This window comes from Myotis myotis, unplaced genomic scaffold, assembly GCF_014108235.1.
Source record: "Myotis myotis isolate mMyoMyo1 unplaced genomic scaffold, mMyoMyo1.p scaffold_m19_p_5, whole genome shotgun sequence".
In the NCBI taxonomy this organism is placed as follows: domain Eukaryota; kingdom Metazoa; phylum Chordata; class Mammalia; order Chiroptera; family Vespertilionidae; genus Myotis; species Myotis myotis.
In genome coordinates this window covers 39272062-39292117 of record NW_023416357.1, presented here as the reverse complement: position 1 = coordinate 39292117, position 20056 = coordinate 39272062, and the positions used below count along the sequence as shown (strand labels likewise).

General features: G+C 40.2%; 1 protein-coding gene across 4 annotated transcripts in view; it reads right to left on the bottom strand.

Moving 5' to 3' along the window:
• Positions 1-835: 835 nt before the first annotated feature.
• ARHGEF28 (Rho guanine nucleotide exchange factor 28) overlaps positions 836-20056 on the bottom strand; it is a 263498-nt gene continuing 244277 nt past the window's right edge. For all 4 annotated transcript variants that reach the window (XM_036310652.1, XM_036310651.1, XM_036310653.1 and 1 more), the window contains one exon: positions 836-999. In XM_036310652.1, coding sequence (XP_036166545.1) covers positions 836-999 — 164 coding nt within the window. The remainder of the gene's footprint in view (positions 1000-20056) is intronic.

Genomic DNA, 20056 nt, shown 5'->3' with positions numbered 1-20056 from the left:
GCAGGGAGAGATGCTTCTAGCGAGTGGTAGTTGGTGCTCCCAGGCCTGGCAGGACAGGGCCAGATGAGAGAAGTGAGGGCACTACTGGAGTTTCACTATTTACAGCAACACTGACCGCGCTGGAGCTTTGCCTCTGGGCTCTCTTGAAAGATGTGGCTTGAAAAACAACCAGCACTGGGCTGAGGAAGTGCATCTGCAAAGCATGTGGCGCAGGTCATAAGAGTCCAGATTGTGTCCATGGCAGAGTGGCCTCCTGCTCAGAACAGTGTCCAAATAGCACACGTTGGCTGCACCGGGACTGTGACAGGTCACCACCAGGAGCAACCCTTTGATGTCCCAAAGAGCAGTTAGCATGGAAAAACTAAGCAAGAAAAGGCCTTTCCCACTGCCTCCTCTGTCTCTGGGGCAGGGAGGCCACTTACTGTAATCAACTGCTGTGATTGTGAAAGTTCGCCCATCATGAATATCATTCTTTCTGTTCAAATTGCTTCATCTGGGTCTTAAAAGGCATTTCAAAAACCAGATGATTCAGTAGAAAATGCAATGTGCAATTTCAGTCCAGAGTCAGAACTTTGAAGATATTTCTGCTTATTCAAGTTAATTTCTCCTCCAGAAATCTGAAATTAGGTATGGTAAGTTAACCATTACACACACAGAGCTGCTTTCAATAATTTAATTATTAGACTCATGCCCCCCAAAAGGAACTTGCATGAAATATTAACTATTACTCTTAAAGCAATTTGGACACAGTCACACACATATCAGGAAAGTAAAATAAAAATTCTCCCCAAAATGCCAGTGTTCTGTTTTGTTGGGAAAAATAATGACAACACAATTAGAGGTAAACAATATTTTCTTCGGCTCCATCTCCAGTTTCCCCATCTTGCCTGGTCAGTGTCTGTAGATTTAGCTTTGCTTCTGCTATAAATGTCTGCAGCTCAGGGCCAGGTGGGTTTGAGTCAGGGGGGGTTGGGAACTCAGCCTCAGAGATGTCCAAATCTGCAACAAACAGACAGCACAGGTCACAGGGGAGTCAGCATGAGACCCACAAGGCAGATGAACTATGACTCAGCCAGCCACAAGGAGAATGGTAGAATCCAGTGAGAAAGAAACAAAACAGGCATCTAATGATCTAATTAGTGTGATTAAGATATACTTGGTTGTGTGTACAAATGTCTCCTGTGGCTAAACATAACCTTCATAAAATACTCCTAGGGACATGTCAAATAAACAGACTTGTCACTATTTGTGGGCTGTGAAAACACTGCTATTGCTGAGAAAGGGTAATACCTATTTATTATTTATTTAGTTATTTTTTAAAATATGTTTTTATTTTAGAGCGAGAGGAAGGGGGGAGAGAGAGAAAAAGAGAGGGAGAGAGAGAGAGAGAGAGAGAGAGAGAGAGAGAGAGAGAGAGAGAAGTTGCCTACTGTACCAACCCCAACCAGAGACAGAACCCCCAACCTGGGCATGTGCCCTGACTGGGAATCAAACTCGTGACCTTTTGGTGCACGGGACGATACTCAACCAACTGAGCCACACCAGTCATGTTGGTACCCATTTATTTTTATTTTTATTTTTTTAAAATATATTTTATTGATTTTTTACAGAGAGGAAGGGAGAGGGATAGAGAGTTAGAAACATCAATGAGAGAGAAACATCGATCAGCTGCCTCCTGCGTACCCCCTACTGGGGATTTGCCTGCAACCAAGGTACATGCCCTTGACCGGAATCGAACCTGGGACCCTTGAGTCCGCAGGCCGATGCTCTATCCACTGAGCCAAACCGGTTAGGGCCCCATTTATTTTTAAAAATGAGTTCAAGATCTTAGAAATACAGTGCATACTCTAGCTACATGCAATTAACTATAGTATTTTTATCTGCATAGCACCTTCCCTCAAGTATCTCAAAATCAAGAATTGACCTCAAGACAAATAATGTATCTGGGATTTTGTTGATGTGGGTAAGGGATGGGGAGAAAGGAGTTGAAGGATGAAAACCCTTTAGCCTCGCCATTATGCAAATCTGTTAACACCACACAAATCACTTAGCAAGAGTAGCCAGGATCCTAGGGAAAATCGTTCCAATATCACTATGGTTTTTTCCTGTTACCTAGCAACAGCAGGGCATAGTCTATCCTCCTTTTTTTCTGGTAAAGCCCTCTAATACGGGGTTTTAAAGGGGAGGCAAAGGGGGATTTTGATTAGAAGAAAAGAAAGACTCTTGCTGCAAACCATTTTCTTTGCACTTGTTCCACTGACCATCCTCCCTGGGGCTCAGCCATGTGGCAAAATGACAAGTAACCAGCTCCAGTTGGAGCAGACAGCAGAGGGTGCGTGGAAACACAGGTGGGGAAGATGTGTAGCCCGGGGGCCCTCCTGCCTTTTTCCCAGTCATTAACAAGAAGCCATTATAATCCTTGCCACATTTATTCAAAGCCTCTATTATTTAGATGGATACACATAACCGCTGGCATTCTGACGACAAAAATGCTTGTGACTTTTGCCCTCTTGACAAGGATCTTTGGTGGTTAGAGAATGCGGAAGCAAGGCCTGGCAGGAATGAAGAGCAAATGTCCTTACAGGCTCCTGGGAGAGGGGGGGAAGAGGAGGTGGGGAGGAGAGTCTGCACTCCACACTCCGCTCAAAGGTTTAGGTCATCCATGACTCTAGATGCCACTGGGGCACAAAGAAAAAGCAATCCATTTCCATGGGAGTGACTTGATTTTCTGAACTCAAATCCAGATCCTGGGCCTCGAACACTGGAACTCACTAACTACTGAAAACACGCCCACTGAGGATGCCTCTGACTTCCACCGCGTCTAGAGTGCCTCCTCTGGGACGGTCCCTGGTCTTACCTCCTCATTTAACCAGGTAAACACAAATGCCCTCCCCCCGCCCCCTCATTGTCAGAGCAATATAAATCAGCCTAGGATGTTCTATGTCCTATCTCACCGCAATAGGAGACAAAGTATGTCTGTGTGGTCACAACACACTTTCATGATTTCAACTGTTTTTCCCAGCCGTTGAATGAAGAAGGCCATTCCCCCTCTAAACAAATATTCCCAGTTGAACTCCTGATGTTTAATATTACACAATCTAAAAAAAGAGAAACCCACACAAACCTCAACACTTCCATCCAGCTCACCTGAGACACTGCAGTGCGACCTCCTAGCCAGCAGACGGGCAGCCAGGGCACAAGAATAGGACATGGAGAACGAACAATCACCCATTGAATGCGGCGGTGAGGAGGTGATTACTGACAAATGGGACAATGCCAGGCATGATAGAAGCCAGTAATCCATGTAGTTTCCTTCCTCTGAGTGTGAACACTTTAGCAAGGAATCTAAAATACTGGTGAGTCTAGGTATCTGGTAAGTCCCCTTAATGGTTTCAAGAGAAAACTTGTTCAAAAAGAGCCAAATATATATCAGAAAGAATTCTTTTATGTGCCATATCCCTAGTTCAGGGAGACAGAAAAACAAGAATGATTGGGGGAAGGGTGGAGAATTAACGTGCGCATATGGGTGTAAGGGGGTATAGAAGTTTGATCAGAATTTTTTCAAGTAAGAATAGAAATACATTTCTAGGCAAGAGGTTGCTGGACCCTAAAGTGAATGGCACACGTTGTAATCCCAGATGTATTAATGGAGGTGGTTGTGGTGTGTGTCACCTGTAGGGGAACTCAATTTCCTTCTCCGTGTTCCTTCTTGGTTTCTACCTAGACTATTTAGGCAAGGTCAGACAGCCTGTCTTTGAAATTGAAAACCGTTCTGTGATTTCTGGTTTTATTACTCCACTTCAACCCTGAGAGAACTCCAACATAGCAGTTGTATATTTCTCAAGGTCAGTCACCTTTTTCCACACATTTTACCTTAGAGAGTGTAATCATCATATAGAACTTCCAACTCAAAAAACATTCGTTAAATAAAACCTCACTGATTCAGAAAGCAGAATTCTTGGGGAGTAAAGTTAATCATCCTATTTGATTCGTGACCAAAATGCCAGCACATTGCTGGACATAAAAATAGAATATCTCATTTTTTAAATAAGTAAAGAAATAGTAATACAGTCATAATTTGGGCGATAAAAAGCCAAACGCTACTATAATAAAACAAACTTTAAACTACAAAGAACTTTTCAATCTAGTGTCTCAACACAACTTTCTCCCTTAGTTGACATAAAAGAACTACCTTCCCATCCCTCTGGAAATTAAACAGGGTGAGCATTGTTGTCCTTAAAATAAGAGCACATAAGATGAAAGACATAAAAGTCCAAATGCCCCGTTAAACCAAGTGGAGCAGTAGAATCTTGGTGCAGGGTTTTTTCTAGTTAACACTGAACTTTTATTCTGATCCTAAAACTTCATCCTTCATGGGAAATTTCCTTAGACCCATTATGGAGTTTTCGGAAACTTTCTGCACTGACACCCAGCGACAGTTCCCTCAACCTCCCTGTCTTTAGCCCTTAGTTGCAACCTGCTGGTTGACATTTGCGTTTATCATTTTCACACTTTGCTCACCAGCTATTGGAACATCAGGGGAGTGAATCTGGAGTCTGAGACGACATACAGCCATGGCACTCAGCTCCTGAAAAGCTGACACCAGTCGGAAGTAATATTGGCCTTCCCTTCATTGGCTCACCGTCATCCTTCTTTTGCGCCAACTGAATCATTGGTTATTTTCAAGACCAGACTATAAACTCAAGGTGTAAAATGCACCCATGTGCCATATTAAAAATGAACAAAGTGCCTTCTAAGCTGAGAACGGAATGAAATCTTTTAAACCACAAGGCAAAATGTAACCTTGGGCTAGTCATTTCCCTTCCTCTGGGCTTCAGTTCATAAAGAACAGGGATCATCATTCAGGCCTCTTAAGCGTCTTACGTCAGAATTTTTACATCTGTTTCCTGGCCTGGTGACTCACCAAATAATCTTCTAGAGGTGCAACAAATGCATGCAGTTTTCAACTGCTTTATGCTCAAGGAATGCACATTTATTACCCTAAGTTGCATTTTAAAATAATGTCCTTAGGGTAATTTCCAGACATGTGTCCCATCCTCTAGCTTCAATCTTCCCAACATCACATAGTTGAGCTGAGCCCTCGTACAGTCCCCAGGGCAGGATTTGGGAAGCCACCTAGTAAGTGGACGATAACGCCCACAGTGGAGACCTGTACCTGGCCTTTCCCTCTATGATCAGCCAACATAAGGGTAACTTGTCATAAAGAACAGGTCTGTGACAAGTCAGAAAGGGCTGTTTATCATTTAAAAATATTTAATTAATGTAGTCTTTGCCATTGTCCGCATTTCCTGAAAAGCATCTTAAATCATAATTTTTAAACAGAAGCTTATTGAAAGCACCAGATACTTTTCATTACAAAAATCAACTCCCAAGGTCTGAGTGTAGCTCCACAGTGTAGCACCTGACCAGGCACCAGCAGCCCAGCACGACAGAAAGGATGCCGAGTCTACTCTTGAGATTAGTGGTGATGCCTCGTTTAGCCATGTCTCATCCTGTTCCACTCTCCCCAACGAAACTCACAGGACAGAGGTTCGTGTATTCTGGGTCTGGGCTCTGTTCTTGTTTATTTTAATGAAGCATTCTGACTTGCACTTCATACTCTATCCCTTGTGCATGTTCCTAAAATCAAAATTCACACTCTCCTAAAATAACTCTACCTTCAAAAAATGCTGTCATTAATGTTCCAAGTCTGCAAAGTAAGTTGTTTCCCCTACTTAATGATTGATTCGTGCTTATACTGTGAAACATTTTAAAAATCGTTTCCTGATGGCATTACTGGCAATCACTATTTTTTCTCAGGAGCACTAATGCGCAGCATTTTCCTTCTAATGGAAAACACTTATTGTACAAAGCGTGAGGTGTCTTTAGAGCAAAGGAAAATTGGTCTCTGTCCCTCATTTTGCTCAACTCCATTTTCCGTAGCGAACCACAGACAGGATGTGAGCCTCTGGCATGAAAACCACTCTGGAACTGCTATCTGAAACCAACGCTCTCCATGGGTGTTATGATTCCCTCTATTATTCCTCATGTACCAATACTGCTCCTGAAATAAAATAACCAAAGTGTGCTCTGGGGAGCGTGTGTGTATGTGTGTGCGTGCACACGTGTGTGTGGTGTGCACGTATAAGTTTGTAATGTAAGAAAGCAACCAAATTTTTTGTTTTTGTGACTATTAGAATTGGGCTTTAGTTCCTTATCAGTAATTAACATATTTTGAATAACCTATGTTGGTTATAAAGGTAATTGCTGACAAGAAACACAGCAACTGAAGCAACCAGTACAGTGAAGAAGTGGTTATATTAACACAAGTCATGTTACGATGTGCCAGTTCTCTCTGCTGTCTGAACTCTGATTCATTCTCAGACTCTTCTTTCTCCCCAGAGGGTGCCAGGGCTAAGGAATCAGGACCTTCACATCAGCAAGCTCCATGGGAGGATGGGGCAATTGCTTCTACCTTCCCCCTCTTCTTTGAGATACATTTCAAACACTGTTTCTTTTTATTTCAAAAAAGTATGTTTTTCTAAACAGGATTCTTAATAGGGATTAATTAATAATAAAAGAATAGAGTGGTCCAGTAAGTTGATGAAATGCTGGATAAATCAAGGTTATTGACAGAGTCCTCAGAATTTTAACAGGTTCACCTGTATTATAAATCTGAGGGAAAAACAGAACATGGGCCTGGCTGGCGTGACTCAGTGGTGGAGTGTCAACCTATGAACCAGGTCACGGTTTGATTCCCGGTCAGGGCACATGCCTGGGTTGTGGGCTCGATCCCCAATATGGGGCATGCAAGAGGCAGCCAATCAAAGAATCTCTCTCATCGTTGATGCTTCTATCTCTCTTTCCCTTCCTCTCTGAAATCAATAAAAATATATTTTAAAAAACAGAATGTGATATTCCCCAAACTCAGCAGGATGTTCTCATAATGTACTTTGCAGTGTTGTGTTTCATGTAGCACACTTTGGGGAATACTGCATTAGAGAATGATAAACCTATTATAGACTAAAAAAGAGACAATCAATGACCAAGATGCAAGAATAAATCAGGGGTGAGAAACTGAAAATAGTCGAGGGTCCCCAAATTCAGAAACTCTTAACTCTGTTTATAATGTCTATAGGGGATCCTGGTAGTAATCAGCGATGGCTGCTAAAATGATTAGGAGAAAAGCTGATGGAAAACTTTATAATGGAATGGATCAAGCTAAGAACATCTGAACCCACAGAACAACCTTAATACCACAAAAAGAGAAACAGACATGGTAAGCCTCCTAATGAATGCAAATAGGAAATAGACAACATATATAACACAATAAATATACAACACTATTTATGAAGATTTTTTCATGCCAAAAAATAAACCATGTATCTAGTCAAACATCAAACATAGTCCAAACTACCAGTTGACAGCGAATATAGGGGCAAAGGAATATGTTATGTTAAATGACACCACAGGGATACAACAAAATCCAGAATATAAGAAATTTTTCAGAAAATAGTTTTCACCTAAATAAAGTCTTTTAAATAAACAACCCAGTCTTTTCAACAAATTGTAAGATTTTTTTTAAAAAAGGACAGGAGGACCTTAAAAGAGACTTAAGAAATAAACAAACCAAATACAATATATGAAATTATTTGGAAGCCAATTCAAACAAACCAAAGGAAAAATTGAGACAATCAGAGAAATTCAAGTACTGACAGTATGATTTTAAGTAAAATTACTAATTTTTTTAGGTGTAACAATGATATTGTGCTGATGAAAAAGAAAAAGAGTCCATGTCTTTTAGAGAAAGATACTAGAGTGTCTATTCTAATAAAAGGGTAATATGCTAATTAGACCAGACATCTTCCAGACATCCTTCCAGACAAAGCCATAGTGGCAAGGACAGTGGTAGAGGCGGTTAGGGGCGATCAGATCAGCAGGGGAAAGCAGTTAAGAGGATGAGGCCGGCAGGGGAGAGCAGTTACGGGGATCAGTCCAGCAGGGGAGAGCAGTTAGGGCAGCGGTTCTCAACCTGTGGGTCGCGACCCCTTTGGCGGTCGAACCACCCTTTCACAGGGGTCGTCTAAGACCATCCTGCATATAAGATATTTACATTACGATTCATAACAGTAGCAATATTACAGTTATGAAGTAGCAACGAAAATAATTTTATGGTTGGGTCACAACATGAGGAACTGTATTTAAAGGGCCAGAAGGTTGAGAACCACTGAGTTAAGGGGATAATGCCAGTAGGGGAGAGCATTTAGGGGACCAGACCAGCAGGCAGAGGTGGTTAGGGGTGATCAGGCAGGCAGGGGTCCCGATTGGAGAGGGTGGAGGCCAGGCTGAGGGACCCCTTCCTTCCCCGCCCCCCGCCCCCCCCCCCCCCCGTCGTGCACGAATTTCATGCACTGGGCCTCTAGTTTTTGGATGAAATGACAGAACACCCTAGATTTGCTTTAAGATAACCCAATGTGTGAAATGTTCCATGATACATTTTTTAAAGTCCATAGTTGGACTATAAAATTATAAGGGTTCTCTGTTATTAAACAGTATAGCTTCTACATATCTGACATAAACAGAAAACTGTAGCAATAAATTTGAAGCCTCCTCTGGATGCTGAGTGTTCTTAGATCAATTTTAATGCAACTATATGACAAGGCATTGGCAAGTGCCATGTAAGGATTTATATCTATGTTTAAAGATACATAAAATAGATGCGGTTCATTTGAGTTTATAGCTACATATATAAAAAATGATACAAATTCAGGTATGGTCTTTGCTCTTGCCTAAATAATCTAATCTCTCCTATGTGAAATATAATTCAGAAGAGATCTCGTACCCTGGTGCATTTGACAATGGCAGAAAATTAATAAGGTTCTCTTAGAATTTGGATGCCTATTATTTAGTTTTTTGAATTTACTTAAAATGAAAATATAATATTAAAGAAACAGGAAGTAAAAGTAGTATGTCTAGTCCAATAATATCAAAGTAAATTTCAGTTTATAATAGTAGGTGTTAATATGCATTGCCAAAAATGATGAACGAAATAGTGGATACCTGATTCAAAATTTCTACCTAATTTAATTAGAGTCGTTGGAATTGCCAATTTGAAATTCTCATGTTTAGAAAGTACCTTAAAATTTTATTTAGTCTAATCCCTGTCTTCTGAGAATTAAATGGAAAATCAAGACAGTTTTGCTTTATAGGGCTTCTCTCTTTAAGACACTAACATTAGTTGCCCTTGAGTCAAACATTCAATTCAATCCTCACAACAATCCACAGTGGTAGGTAACTATGGAAGAGAGCCTAGAACCAGCACAGAGACAGACCTAACCCCAAAACACAAGAAGCTGAAGGAAACTTCCAAAAAAACAATTAATATATTTAAAGAGTTATTTAAAAGATATTTTAGCCACAAAACAAGAGTCCATAAAATAGGAACTATAAGAGAGCAAGAAATATCTCTTGGAAATTAAAAATATTCTGGCTGATTTTTTAAAAATTAATGCAATATTAGGAGATAAGAAAATCTTCCAGAAAGTAGAACAAAAACATAAAGAAATGGAAATAGAAGAAAAACAATAACAGAACAATCAGAGGATCCAAGAGGCCAAACTTATAACCAGAAACAGTTCCAGTAAGATAAAACTGAAGAGAAGCAATTTTTTAAGAAAAAAATTTCCCAGAATCAAGACAAATATGTCTAGAGTCTTGAAAAAGCCTAATGCATAACCAGCAAAAATGATTTTAACAAAAGACCACACTAAGGCATACTACAAAATTCATCCAGAAAGGGATAAAACTGTAATTCTAAAGGCTTCCAAAAAGTGAGGACAAATTACAAACAAAGGGTTAACAATCAGAATGGCATCAGACTTCTCAACAGCAACCATGGCAAGTGAAGAATCAACTCTTTCAAAATTCTGAAGGAAAATAATTTTCATCTAGAATTCTAAGCCCAGATATATTATAAAAACCAAGGGTAAAAGTAGCGAAAAATAAACAAATGAAATGCAAAAGACATTTCAACTAATTTGGGGAAAAAATTGCTTTCATTACACCTTTTCTTAGGGAATTTGGAGATATCCTCCACCAAATAAAGAAATATGCCATTACACAGAGAGAGTGGGACTGAGGACATAGGATCCAACACAGGAGAGATGTGAAGGGAAGCCCGGGGGAGGGGGTACAAACAGCCACATAGCAGGCCAAGGGAGCAACAAGGGCATATGGAACAGGAGGACAGAGGATCGTGAAAGGGAAATTTCCAAGAAGGAAAATGAAGCTGATAGATATTCGATGTGCTCAGTGTATGTAAATACTGTTGATCAGTTATGGAGAGGTAGGAAAGAAGGTACCAAGTCTCACTAGTAATTAGGGAAGTATGAATTGCACGAATGAGCTACTAGTTCATACTCATGATATTGGCAAAAATTTAGAAGCCTAACAGTCCTAAGTGCTGGGGAGTAGCTGAGGAAACTGGAACTCTCCTATACAGCTGCTAAAAGTGATATTACACAACCTCAGAGAGAAATCAGTAATATCCGGCAAAAACCAAAGACATCCTTACCACTTCTAGGCATTAGAATCTAAACAAACTCTCATTCATGTGCCCAAAGACATGTGTATGAAAGGATGTTTACTGAGAATAGTTTGTAATAGGAAAAAACAGAAAACATCTTTATTGCTCATTTGTAGGGTAATGAAGATGCAATTATTTATTCATATAATGGGATAGTATACAACAGTTTAAAATGGTGCTACGTTTATGAATATGGACATTGAGTAAAAAAAACAAGATATACACATATGCATATATACATACATATATATGAAGAGAGAAAGGGAAATTTAAATACTGCCTATGTGTTATTATTATGGAATATTTGTTAATTTTTTCTTGGTGTGATAATAGCTTAAAAAATAGAGCCTTATCTTCTAGAAATATATACTGAAATGTTATGGATCGATAAGCATTTACACATGATTTTTAGGTATTGCTACAAAATAATACAGGGGGTGTGTGTTTTGCGGGGGGTGGGGGGAGGAGTCTAGCTTATTAAACATGACTGGCCAAAAGTACCTAAATGTTTGAAGGTGAGTGGTTGTTTGACTTCTCTGTTTAGTTTTAAACATGTCTGAAATTGTCCATAATACATTCAGGTAGACAAAAAATATGTCAAGTTCAATTTTTAAATCAAAACAAATTAAGATGTTCAAATCCTGGAGTCTTGGCTAAAAAGCAAGGACAAGCTTTTAAAAGTGCGCCAAATGAAACGACATGCAGGTCTCCAGCTACAAGGACAGGGCAGTGTTTTCATGGCACCGAATTCCTCTGCGGGATGTGGAGACCAGGACCGTCTAGTGCCATGCCGGTGGAGTGGACACCTGGAAACTGCCTCCCGCAGGACCCGACCTACCCACACTGACAGAGTTATGCCTCTCATTTCTCGGAGAGAAGAAAAAATGAATTCACTTCTCTGCCAGCTGAATAATGCAGGAAATCAACCAAGGAATTTTAATGATGCATTTACTTCTTACTGGTTCAGTAGAGGGAAAAGCAGCTGTTCAAATTCTTAAGCACACAAAATCCAGTGTTTTCCTAAATCAGAAGAAGGCAAGCAATTATACCAAACACACCCAAGTTAATTAGTTCTACGTACTTTTTAATAATTATGTTATTACTCGACCAAAAAAAGAAGGCATCCAATATTTGAAAGGTCTACAAATGAGGGTATTTTTCTCTTGATCAACTATAGAACTATGAGATGTCAAAGAACTTTGTTCCCAGAGCAACATAAAATTCTTTTTTAAAAAAATGTGAAACATTTTCATAATTCTTTTTTTGTTGTTAATCCTCACTCGAGAACATTATTTTTCATTGATTTTTTCTTTTTTTTTTTTTTTTTTAGAGAGAGAGTGGAAGGGAGGGGAAGAGACAGAGAGAAAAAACATCGATGTGAGAGAGACACATAGATTGGTTGCCTCCTGCACATGCCTTGACCAGGGCCTAGGATCCAGCCTGCAACCTAGGTACATGCCCTTAACCGGAATCAAATCCAAGACCCTTTAGTCCAAGGGCCAGCACTCTATCCACTGAGCCAATCTGGTTAGGGCTTATAATTCTTATTTGTGAAATAACATTTGCCAAGATGCCAAACCCTGAAATATCATTTCCAACTAAAGCCTTGAGTTTATGCCATTCAAAAATGATGGTAATTTTTAAAGTACAACATATATAGAAAATGTTTTCTTCAATGCAGGTTTTCACACCCTTCTTTTCACATTAATGTTTGTTATCAGAGTATATTTCTGAAAGTTACATTTAAAATAAGTATTTTTATAAATAATACAATTAAAGAAGTAGGCAGTTTGCAGAGCAGAGGCAAAATTGGGACTTTACCAAAAGAGCAATTAAAAAAGAACATATGCATCACACACTAAACTGCTCTACTCCTTAGAGCCATCTCTCCCAATTTTAAATTGTCTTATGCATACAAATGTCACATGAAGCTCCTCTACTTGTTAATATCTGTGCTTTCTGACATGTGACCTGTGACTAACACTTGAGCCTAAAGCAACTTGCTAATTTCCCTTTAATTATCTACCAGCAGACACAAATCCCCAGTTGGCACACTATCCTCCTCTTCCTCTCAAGGAGCCATAGCATTACCATATAACTTAACCTTTCTTTAGTGCAGGGGTGGGGAACGTTCAGTTCGAAGGCCAGATAAGGCTCTGTGCCTGCCGAGGCATTAGAAGTGAGCTACTTAAATGTTTGACCCAAAATAATTTGGTATGGCCTGCGAATGATGTTCTAAATATCCAAATGGCCCTTGGCAGTAAAAAAGTTCCCCACCCCTGCCTCGGTGGAGTCAGCCAGCAAAAGAAAGGATCACGAAGAGTAGTCTCAGCTACTTCCTTAGTGACCAGCGGCCCCCGTTCCTTCCAGACTGCTGAGGGCCACAAAGCACGCTGCCCTGAAAAAGCCCATTCCCTCATAGAGGAGGAAGATGCAAACCCAGGCCATTACAATGAAAACAGGACATCCCGCTCACTGGCTAATGAGTACTGCCCACTGCTGGGCACCACGTCAGAGGCCCTCCAGAGGGAGAGTTTCCAGATGTGGTGACCAGGACAGACTTCAGAGAGACAGCATCTGGCCTGAGCCTTAAAGGCTGACCAGGATATTTAAGGAGGAGATGCCTCCTGTGGAGGTATTCCAGGTGGAGTTTGATGCTGTAGGGAAAAAAAAAAAAAAGATTTGTCAAGTTTGGCTGCTATGAGTTTACAAAGATGAATAAAGGGATGGGTGTTGGGAAGGTAGGCTATGAAGGATCTTGAATGGCAGTGTTGGGAGTTTTAACTCTAGGGGTAAGCTTGGCAGCTACTGGTGATCAGGGCCCTCCTTGGGTCCCCTGTAAGTCTACATACTTGGCTTCGTCTGCACGTATTGCTGCCCTGAAACAAGAAATTCAGCCCCGGGAGCAGGGAGCCATACTGCCCCTGACTTTTGCCTGCCTAGATGAGTCCACATTTAGCCACGTTTTCATCCCTTTGATGATAAAGCATTCATTCTTTGTTGGTTAGTTGAGAACATGTCAAAATAAAAACTGGTTCGAGCCTCTCATCCATTCATTCTTCAATAAGCATTGAGAGCCCAGTGCGTGCCCTGCACTGGGCCGAACACCAGAGGACCGAGTTGAACACAATCTCGTCCCAGCACCCAGGATGTGTATAGTCTGTATAATCACTTCAAGAACTGTTTCAGTTTCTTAAAGGTTAAACAGGCACCTATTCTAGGAGCTATTTTATTCCTAGGTATTTATCTAAGAGAAATGAAAACATAATACACAAAAAGCCTTGTGCAAAATGATCACAGTAGCTTTATCTACAATAGCAAAAAACTAGGAATAAGTCAGGTGTCCATCAAAAGAAGAATATATTAGTAAATGGTAAACTTACTAATGCAAGATTATGCAGCGGTAAAAGGGAACCAACTATGGATTTATGCAATAGCATGGTTGAGTCGCAAAAATAATATGCTGGGGGGGGGGGGCAGGGGGACTAGACACAAAAAAGTACATAGTGCGGATTCCATGCCACTCAAGAATAAGCAAAATTAACCTGTGGTGATGGAAAGCAGATGGTATTTGCTTCTGGATGGGGACTGGTTGGAGGGAGGTGTAAGGGGGCTTTCGGGAGTGATGAAAACACTCTGTGCCCTGATATTCTTTCCAAAAAACTGAATAGAGTTAATAGCTGAGCATTTCACTGTATGCAAATTTCATCTCAATCAAATTATAAAAAACATCTTGGAGTCTAAAGGGGAAAAGTGACAAAATATGGTGGAAAGTAATAAAGGGTCTTCGGCACTTCAGGATCACACAGGAGAAGCTCCTGTCCCAGACTGAGAGGCTCTGGAGAGAGTCCGGAACAAAGTGACCTGGAGCTAAGTCTTGAAAGATGAGTAAGAGTTAACCAGCTTTGGAATAAAGAATGGAGGAGAGGATATTCCCAACAGAGGAAATATATGTAGGGGGGCTGCCCTTTTGCATGAGTGAGAGAACTTCAGATGGCTGGACCACAGGATAAGACTGGACAGAATAGTGTGAGACTAAGGCTGAGAGATTGGAGGCCAGATCAGTCCTCTAGGCCCCTGGTCAGCAAACTGCGGCTCGCGAGCCATATATGGCTCTTTGGTCCCTTGAGTGTGGCTCTTCCACAAAATACCATGTGCGGGCGTGCACGTACAGTGCAATTGAAACTTCATGGCCATGGGCAGAAGTTGGTATTTTGTGGAAGAGCCACACTCAGGGGGCCAAAGAGCCGCATGTGGCTTGCGAGCCGCAGTTTGCTGACCACTGCTCTAGGCCCAAACACATAACTCCCTATGCTGCATTAGGGACAAAAAACTTTAGCACTTGGCACGTTGGATAATACCAAGAAAGCTGACCCAGGCAAGCCCTAAGGAGACTGTCCATGAACCCTTATCCATAGACCCAAATGCTAACCTGGGGGCCAAACAAAGCTCTATCTTTTTTTTTCTATCTTTTTAAAATGTTTTTATTGATTTTAGAGAGAGAGAAAAGGAGAGGGATAGAGAAATAGAAACATTGATGAGATAGAAATATCAACCTGTTGCCTCCTGCACACTCCCCATTGGGGATCGAGCCCACAACCTGGGCATGTGCCCTGGCTGGAAATCAAACCTCTTGGTTCATGGGTCAACACTCAACCACTGAGCAACACTGGCCAGGCAAACAGAGCTCTATCTTAAACTCATCATGTTGAATTTAGTTTTCAAAAGACAACCCATGTGGTAAATTATGTTGGGATATGTCATTTAGATTTCAACTGTTCCCAAGGGAGAAAACAAATGTATTTGAAGGATGTGCCACAGGCAATGAATTTATTTCAACATCTATTTATGTCAATGTTTTTCCCAGTGTATTTCAAGAAATAGTCACCCTGCAAGATGCTAAGCTGGAGAGGAAGCTGCTGTGGCTAAATGGGATTGGGAAGTGCCACTTCTGGAGATTCACAGTACACACGAGCTCAATAAAAGTTCTAAAAAAGTTGTGTAGTCCCCAAACCAGCATTTCTCAATATTACCTGACTATGAGAACCTTTTATCATGTAAAACCTAGTAAGCGCCAGCAGAGTTATGGAACATTTTTTGAGACATGCCTTCTTGGAAAATATCCAAATGAGACAGAGCCTTTCAGCTCACCACGGCAACCATCTGGCAGTCCAGTGGCTCAAGTGACCCAGTGCACCGCCTACTGAATTACCCCTTTTCTTAATACAAAGTATGGAAGTAACATTGATAACAACTATGTCTATTGAGTACTCCCAAAATTCTAAGTATTTTATGTTTTGTATTATGTAATTTTCCTACCACCTACAGAGCAGGCACTACCAGAAATCCAATTTTGTAGATAAGAAAACAGACACACTAAGTAAGTGTAAACCCTTGTTTGAAATTTCACAGGTAGCAAATGGCAGAGCTGGAATATGAACCTAGACATAATCTCCAAGCCCTCTGTATTAATCATTATGCCAGTCAACCATCTTCATTGTTCTATTAATCAACTGCATTCTTTCATGCATTCATTTGTTCATCCATTCACATATTCACTCATTCACATCCCTCACTGAAAAGTGAAGTACTGACAATTCATGTAAAGGTCATTATACTGGAAAAGTATGTTTTTAGTCTATTTTTTATGAAACTTGGTTGAAGAGGTGAGAGAAGGTGGATTCTTTATCTTCTCACCTTTGAATGACAGGGAAATATCACATCACCTACTTTCCTCACAGAAACATGTCTAGTCTTGGTCATTTTGGTCAAAAATAATATTTGCCAACCAGGTTTCAACCCTAGTGGATTTTCTGGGATAGTCTTGATTCAGTTATTTAATCAAGCCTTTCATGAAATACATTTTCTGAATTTTCTTGAATCATGTTCTCAAAGTTAGCCAATGGTCTCTTAAAAAAAAAAAAAAACACCCTGAAAATAATCATCTTTTTAAAAAAATGAAAATCATCACCAATAACCGTTACCATGGTGCTATAAATTTGCAGAACTATATATTTATAGAAATACTATACATTTTTTTCAAAAAATAAATATTTTGCCTTTAAGCCCACTTTGATTTATAAAAATAAACATTTACTTCTGTCTCTATGTGGATAGGTGGGTGTGTCCAGGTATGTGTGGGTGAGTAACTGAATATCTTAAGTACTGCAGTAGGCAAGAGATTGAATCTGACAAACACATCTGCTATATCTCTGCCTATCAATATATCTACGTCTCTTATCTGATGAATACGAAGAGGAAATATTTTAATTTACTGGCAGCAGCATTTGCAAATATCTTCCATATTCTTACCAGGAGCAATGACAACTTCTTTGAGTAGGATAATTTGAATGTGATTTTCCCCAGTACTTCCTTTGCTTCTAGGCTTACACAGTTCAGATCCAGCCTCTCCCACCCTATCCCCCATGTTCGTTAAGGCCTCTCAGAGCAGAGGGAGCTCATAAAAGACGCATTTAGTATTTGATCCTTCACAATACTTTACCTCAGGCTGCTTGTTCAGCATAAAATAACTTTAAATTTTTTAAAATCTATGTAGGTAGTTGAGTACCTTAAGAGAAAACTAAACACCTGACCCCTTGTAGTGTTGCTGCGGTCTCCTTCCAAGGGGGGGTGTGATCCAGTGCATGGTTCCCAGGGAGATATCGTGTGCAACTGCACTTCTTCACACTTGAGCCTGAATGCAAAATACGATCTCATGACTACACACAGACAACAGACCACCACATTTTGGCCAAAATTGTTCCTTGTGCTTTCTCCCACCCACCGATGTGCCCATGAAAAGTGGTCTGCATATGCAAAACTTGGTGAATGTATTTTAGAGCTCATGCTGAACAGAAGCATCAAGCATCTAAAAATATAGGATGAGTTCTACTTGTGTATAATGTCATGCAAATCTGGCTAAATGAACAAGTAATCAAAAATAGCACAACTTTGGTAGGAATAAATTCATCAAGAGTCAGACGTTTAACCTATTCATTGGAAGTAATACTAGCTTTGAAAACCTTTAGTTTCTTAAAAGAAGGTTCCATTGTAATCAAATGGAATATACATCAAGCTTCCATATCCTTGTTATAAGAACATCCTCCAAATAGAACCATATGGAAGCGAGTAAAGGCAACACAATATACATATACTTAAGCTTATATAATTTTAAGAATATGCAATAGCCCCATATTTACTATGCTAAAATAAGAGAAAAAAATTCAGCATAGCTTAACAGTTAACTTTAAGGGCACATCTGAAATGACAAGAATACAAGCCTGAGATCCTAAACACACAGATTCCAGAAGCTTTTGGCAAAGCCAAGTATGCGAAACCTCCTTGACTGCTAATATCACACCAGCCCCTCTTCTGCCATCTGCCTCTAGCAAATGTAAGTGTATTCCCCAGAGGGGAACATGCTGCCTTCCTGAATCATTCCTACAAAGACATCCAAAAACACGGCCTACCTCTATTGAGCATGACTGCCCTGAATTTGGAGGAGTGGGGAACCAAAACTATAGCCTTCTCTCAGTAATCCAGAAGAATCCAGGATTCTCTCATCTACATGACCAGGGTCTAATGTGAATGAGGCAAACATGTACAGACTCCTATTCTGAGGTCCCTTGAGAAGGCCACACCATCCTTGAGAAACAGGAGCTTCAAAATTCAGAATCTACAAGAACGGACCAAGGCTCCCGAAGATACCTTAGTGTTAAAACCACCTTCTTCTTCTAGGTTTCACATGAAGAGGGCTTTGAGCATGCAATTCCTCTTTTCGTTGCTGGTGGATTTATGAGTCTCAGAGGGCAATGCCCTTCTTGCGGTGTTACAACATTCTGTATGATTAATTGATTGCAAATCACTGCACAGGATGCCAAGCTCACTGGTAGGAAGCAGGTCATTAAATAAAAACGAACTCTGCCAATGTTTTGCTTGTAAATGTTGCTTCCAAAGCCTTAGAGCACCATTCCTTCCAAAATGGCCTCACCTCCCCGGAGACAGCATCTCCTGTGTTTCTGGTGGAGGATCCAAAAACTCCATATTTAACCCAAACATTCTGCATGTTTTGCTGCAGGAAGAAAGGGCTGTAGTGTAATGAAAGCTGCACAGAGAGAACTGTGGAAGGGCGTCCCCATGAAAATAACTTTGCACAGCCTCACTGTGAAATTGTTCAGCAAAAGGCTAAGAATCCTATCGGCATAACTGGAAACCTCATAAGACTACATTTTTCCTTAGGTAAACTTTCAAACCAAGCATTAACATATCAAATTAAATTGAATTAATATCTCATCCAGAAAGAGAATGGATACCCGGCCCCCTATCCAAGGAAACTCAGCAGTGATTGATCATGGCAACTTAACATCTCTGCAGATCAAAACGCAGGCCCAAGCTTATTTATTATCTGGCTCGAGGTCTGAGCAGAACAGCCGAGACTTCTCCCCTCAGCCAGCTGTGTCTGGGAATTGACCAGCCAAGAGCACATAAGTGCCTTTCAGTTCGTCTGGGGTGAAGCAAAGGGATATATTTCTTAAGATGCCACTAGACTTAATTTTAAGATTACTATTTTTAAAAAGTGTGATATTTCAGGCCATATTTGAAAGCTGACAAGTAGGTCTACCAGGGAAACTGGTTCCCACTATATAGAAGTGTATTTACCTAAACAAATACTAACTGTTTTGCCTGGGGAGATACACTGGACTGTTAAATAGGATTTAGCAAGAGAAAAAGGGTTTACAAAAGTGTTTCATTGATGCTGAGCTAGCGACGCATGTTTAATTTACTGGTGCTGGAGCTACTTTATGGTTAAAAAAGAAATACCACAGTGAACAGATAATTTGACTAGTAGTTATTAATACAAGAATTAAATGCTAAATTTTTTATGTGCTATCCTCCTAAAATGACAGCAATGGATGCATTTCTACTGGCTTAGAACAAATTAAAGCATTTTGTGGAGAACACTACATTTTTATTTGATACGCATAGCCTTATGGGACTATACACATGATGATCTAAATAAAAAAATAACTCATATAAAAAGATCCTCTCTAGAGTGGTACAGAGTGCCAATCCCAAAGTGATCAACAGGACTGGACCTCAGTAAACAAAGTTATTTCCACAGTAATGAGGAAGAGTTGGTAATTGTTAAAGTCTGCTACCTAGGATCCACTAAGATATTAAAGGCAAGAAATCTTGCAGTTACCCAGACATTTTAAGAATGCCATCTAGTATTAGGCTAAGTGAAATAAGTCACACAGAGAAAGACAAATACCATATGATTTCACTGATATGTGGAACCTAAAGAACAAAATAAAGAAACAAAACAGAAACAAACGAGAGAGAGAGAGAGAGAGAGAGAGAGAGAGAGAGAGAGAGAGAACAAACTGAGGGATTCCAGATGGGAGGGCATTGGAGGACTGGGTGAAAAAGGTGAAGGGATTAAGAAGTACAAACTGGCAGTTGTAGAATAGT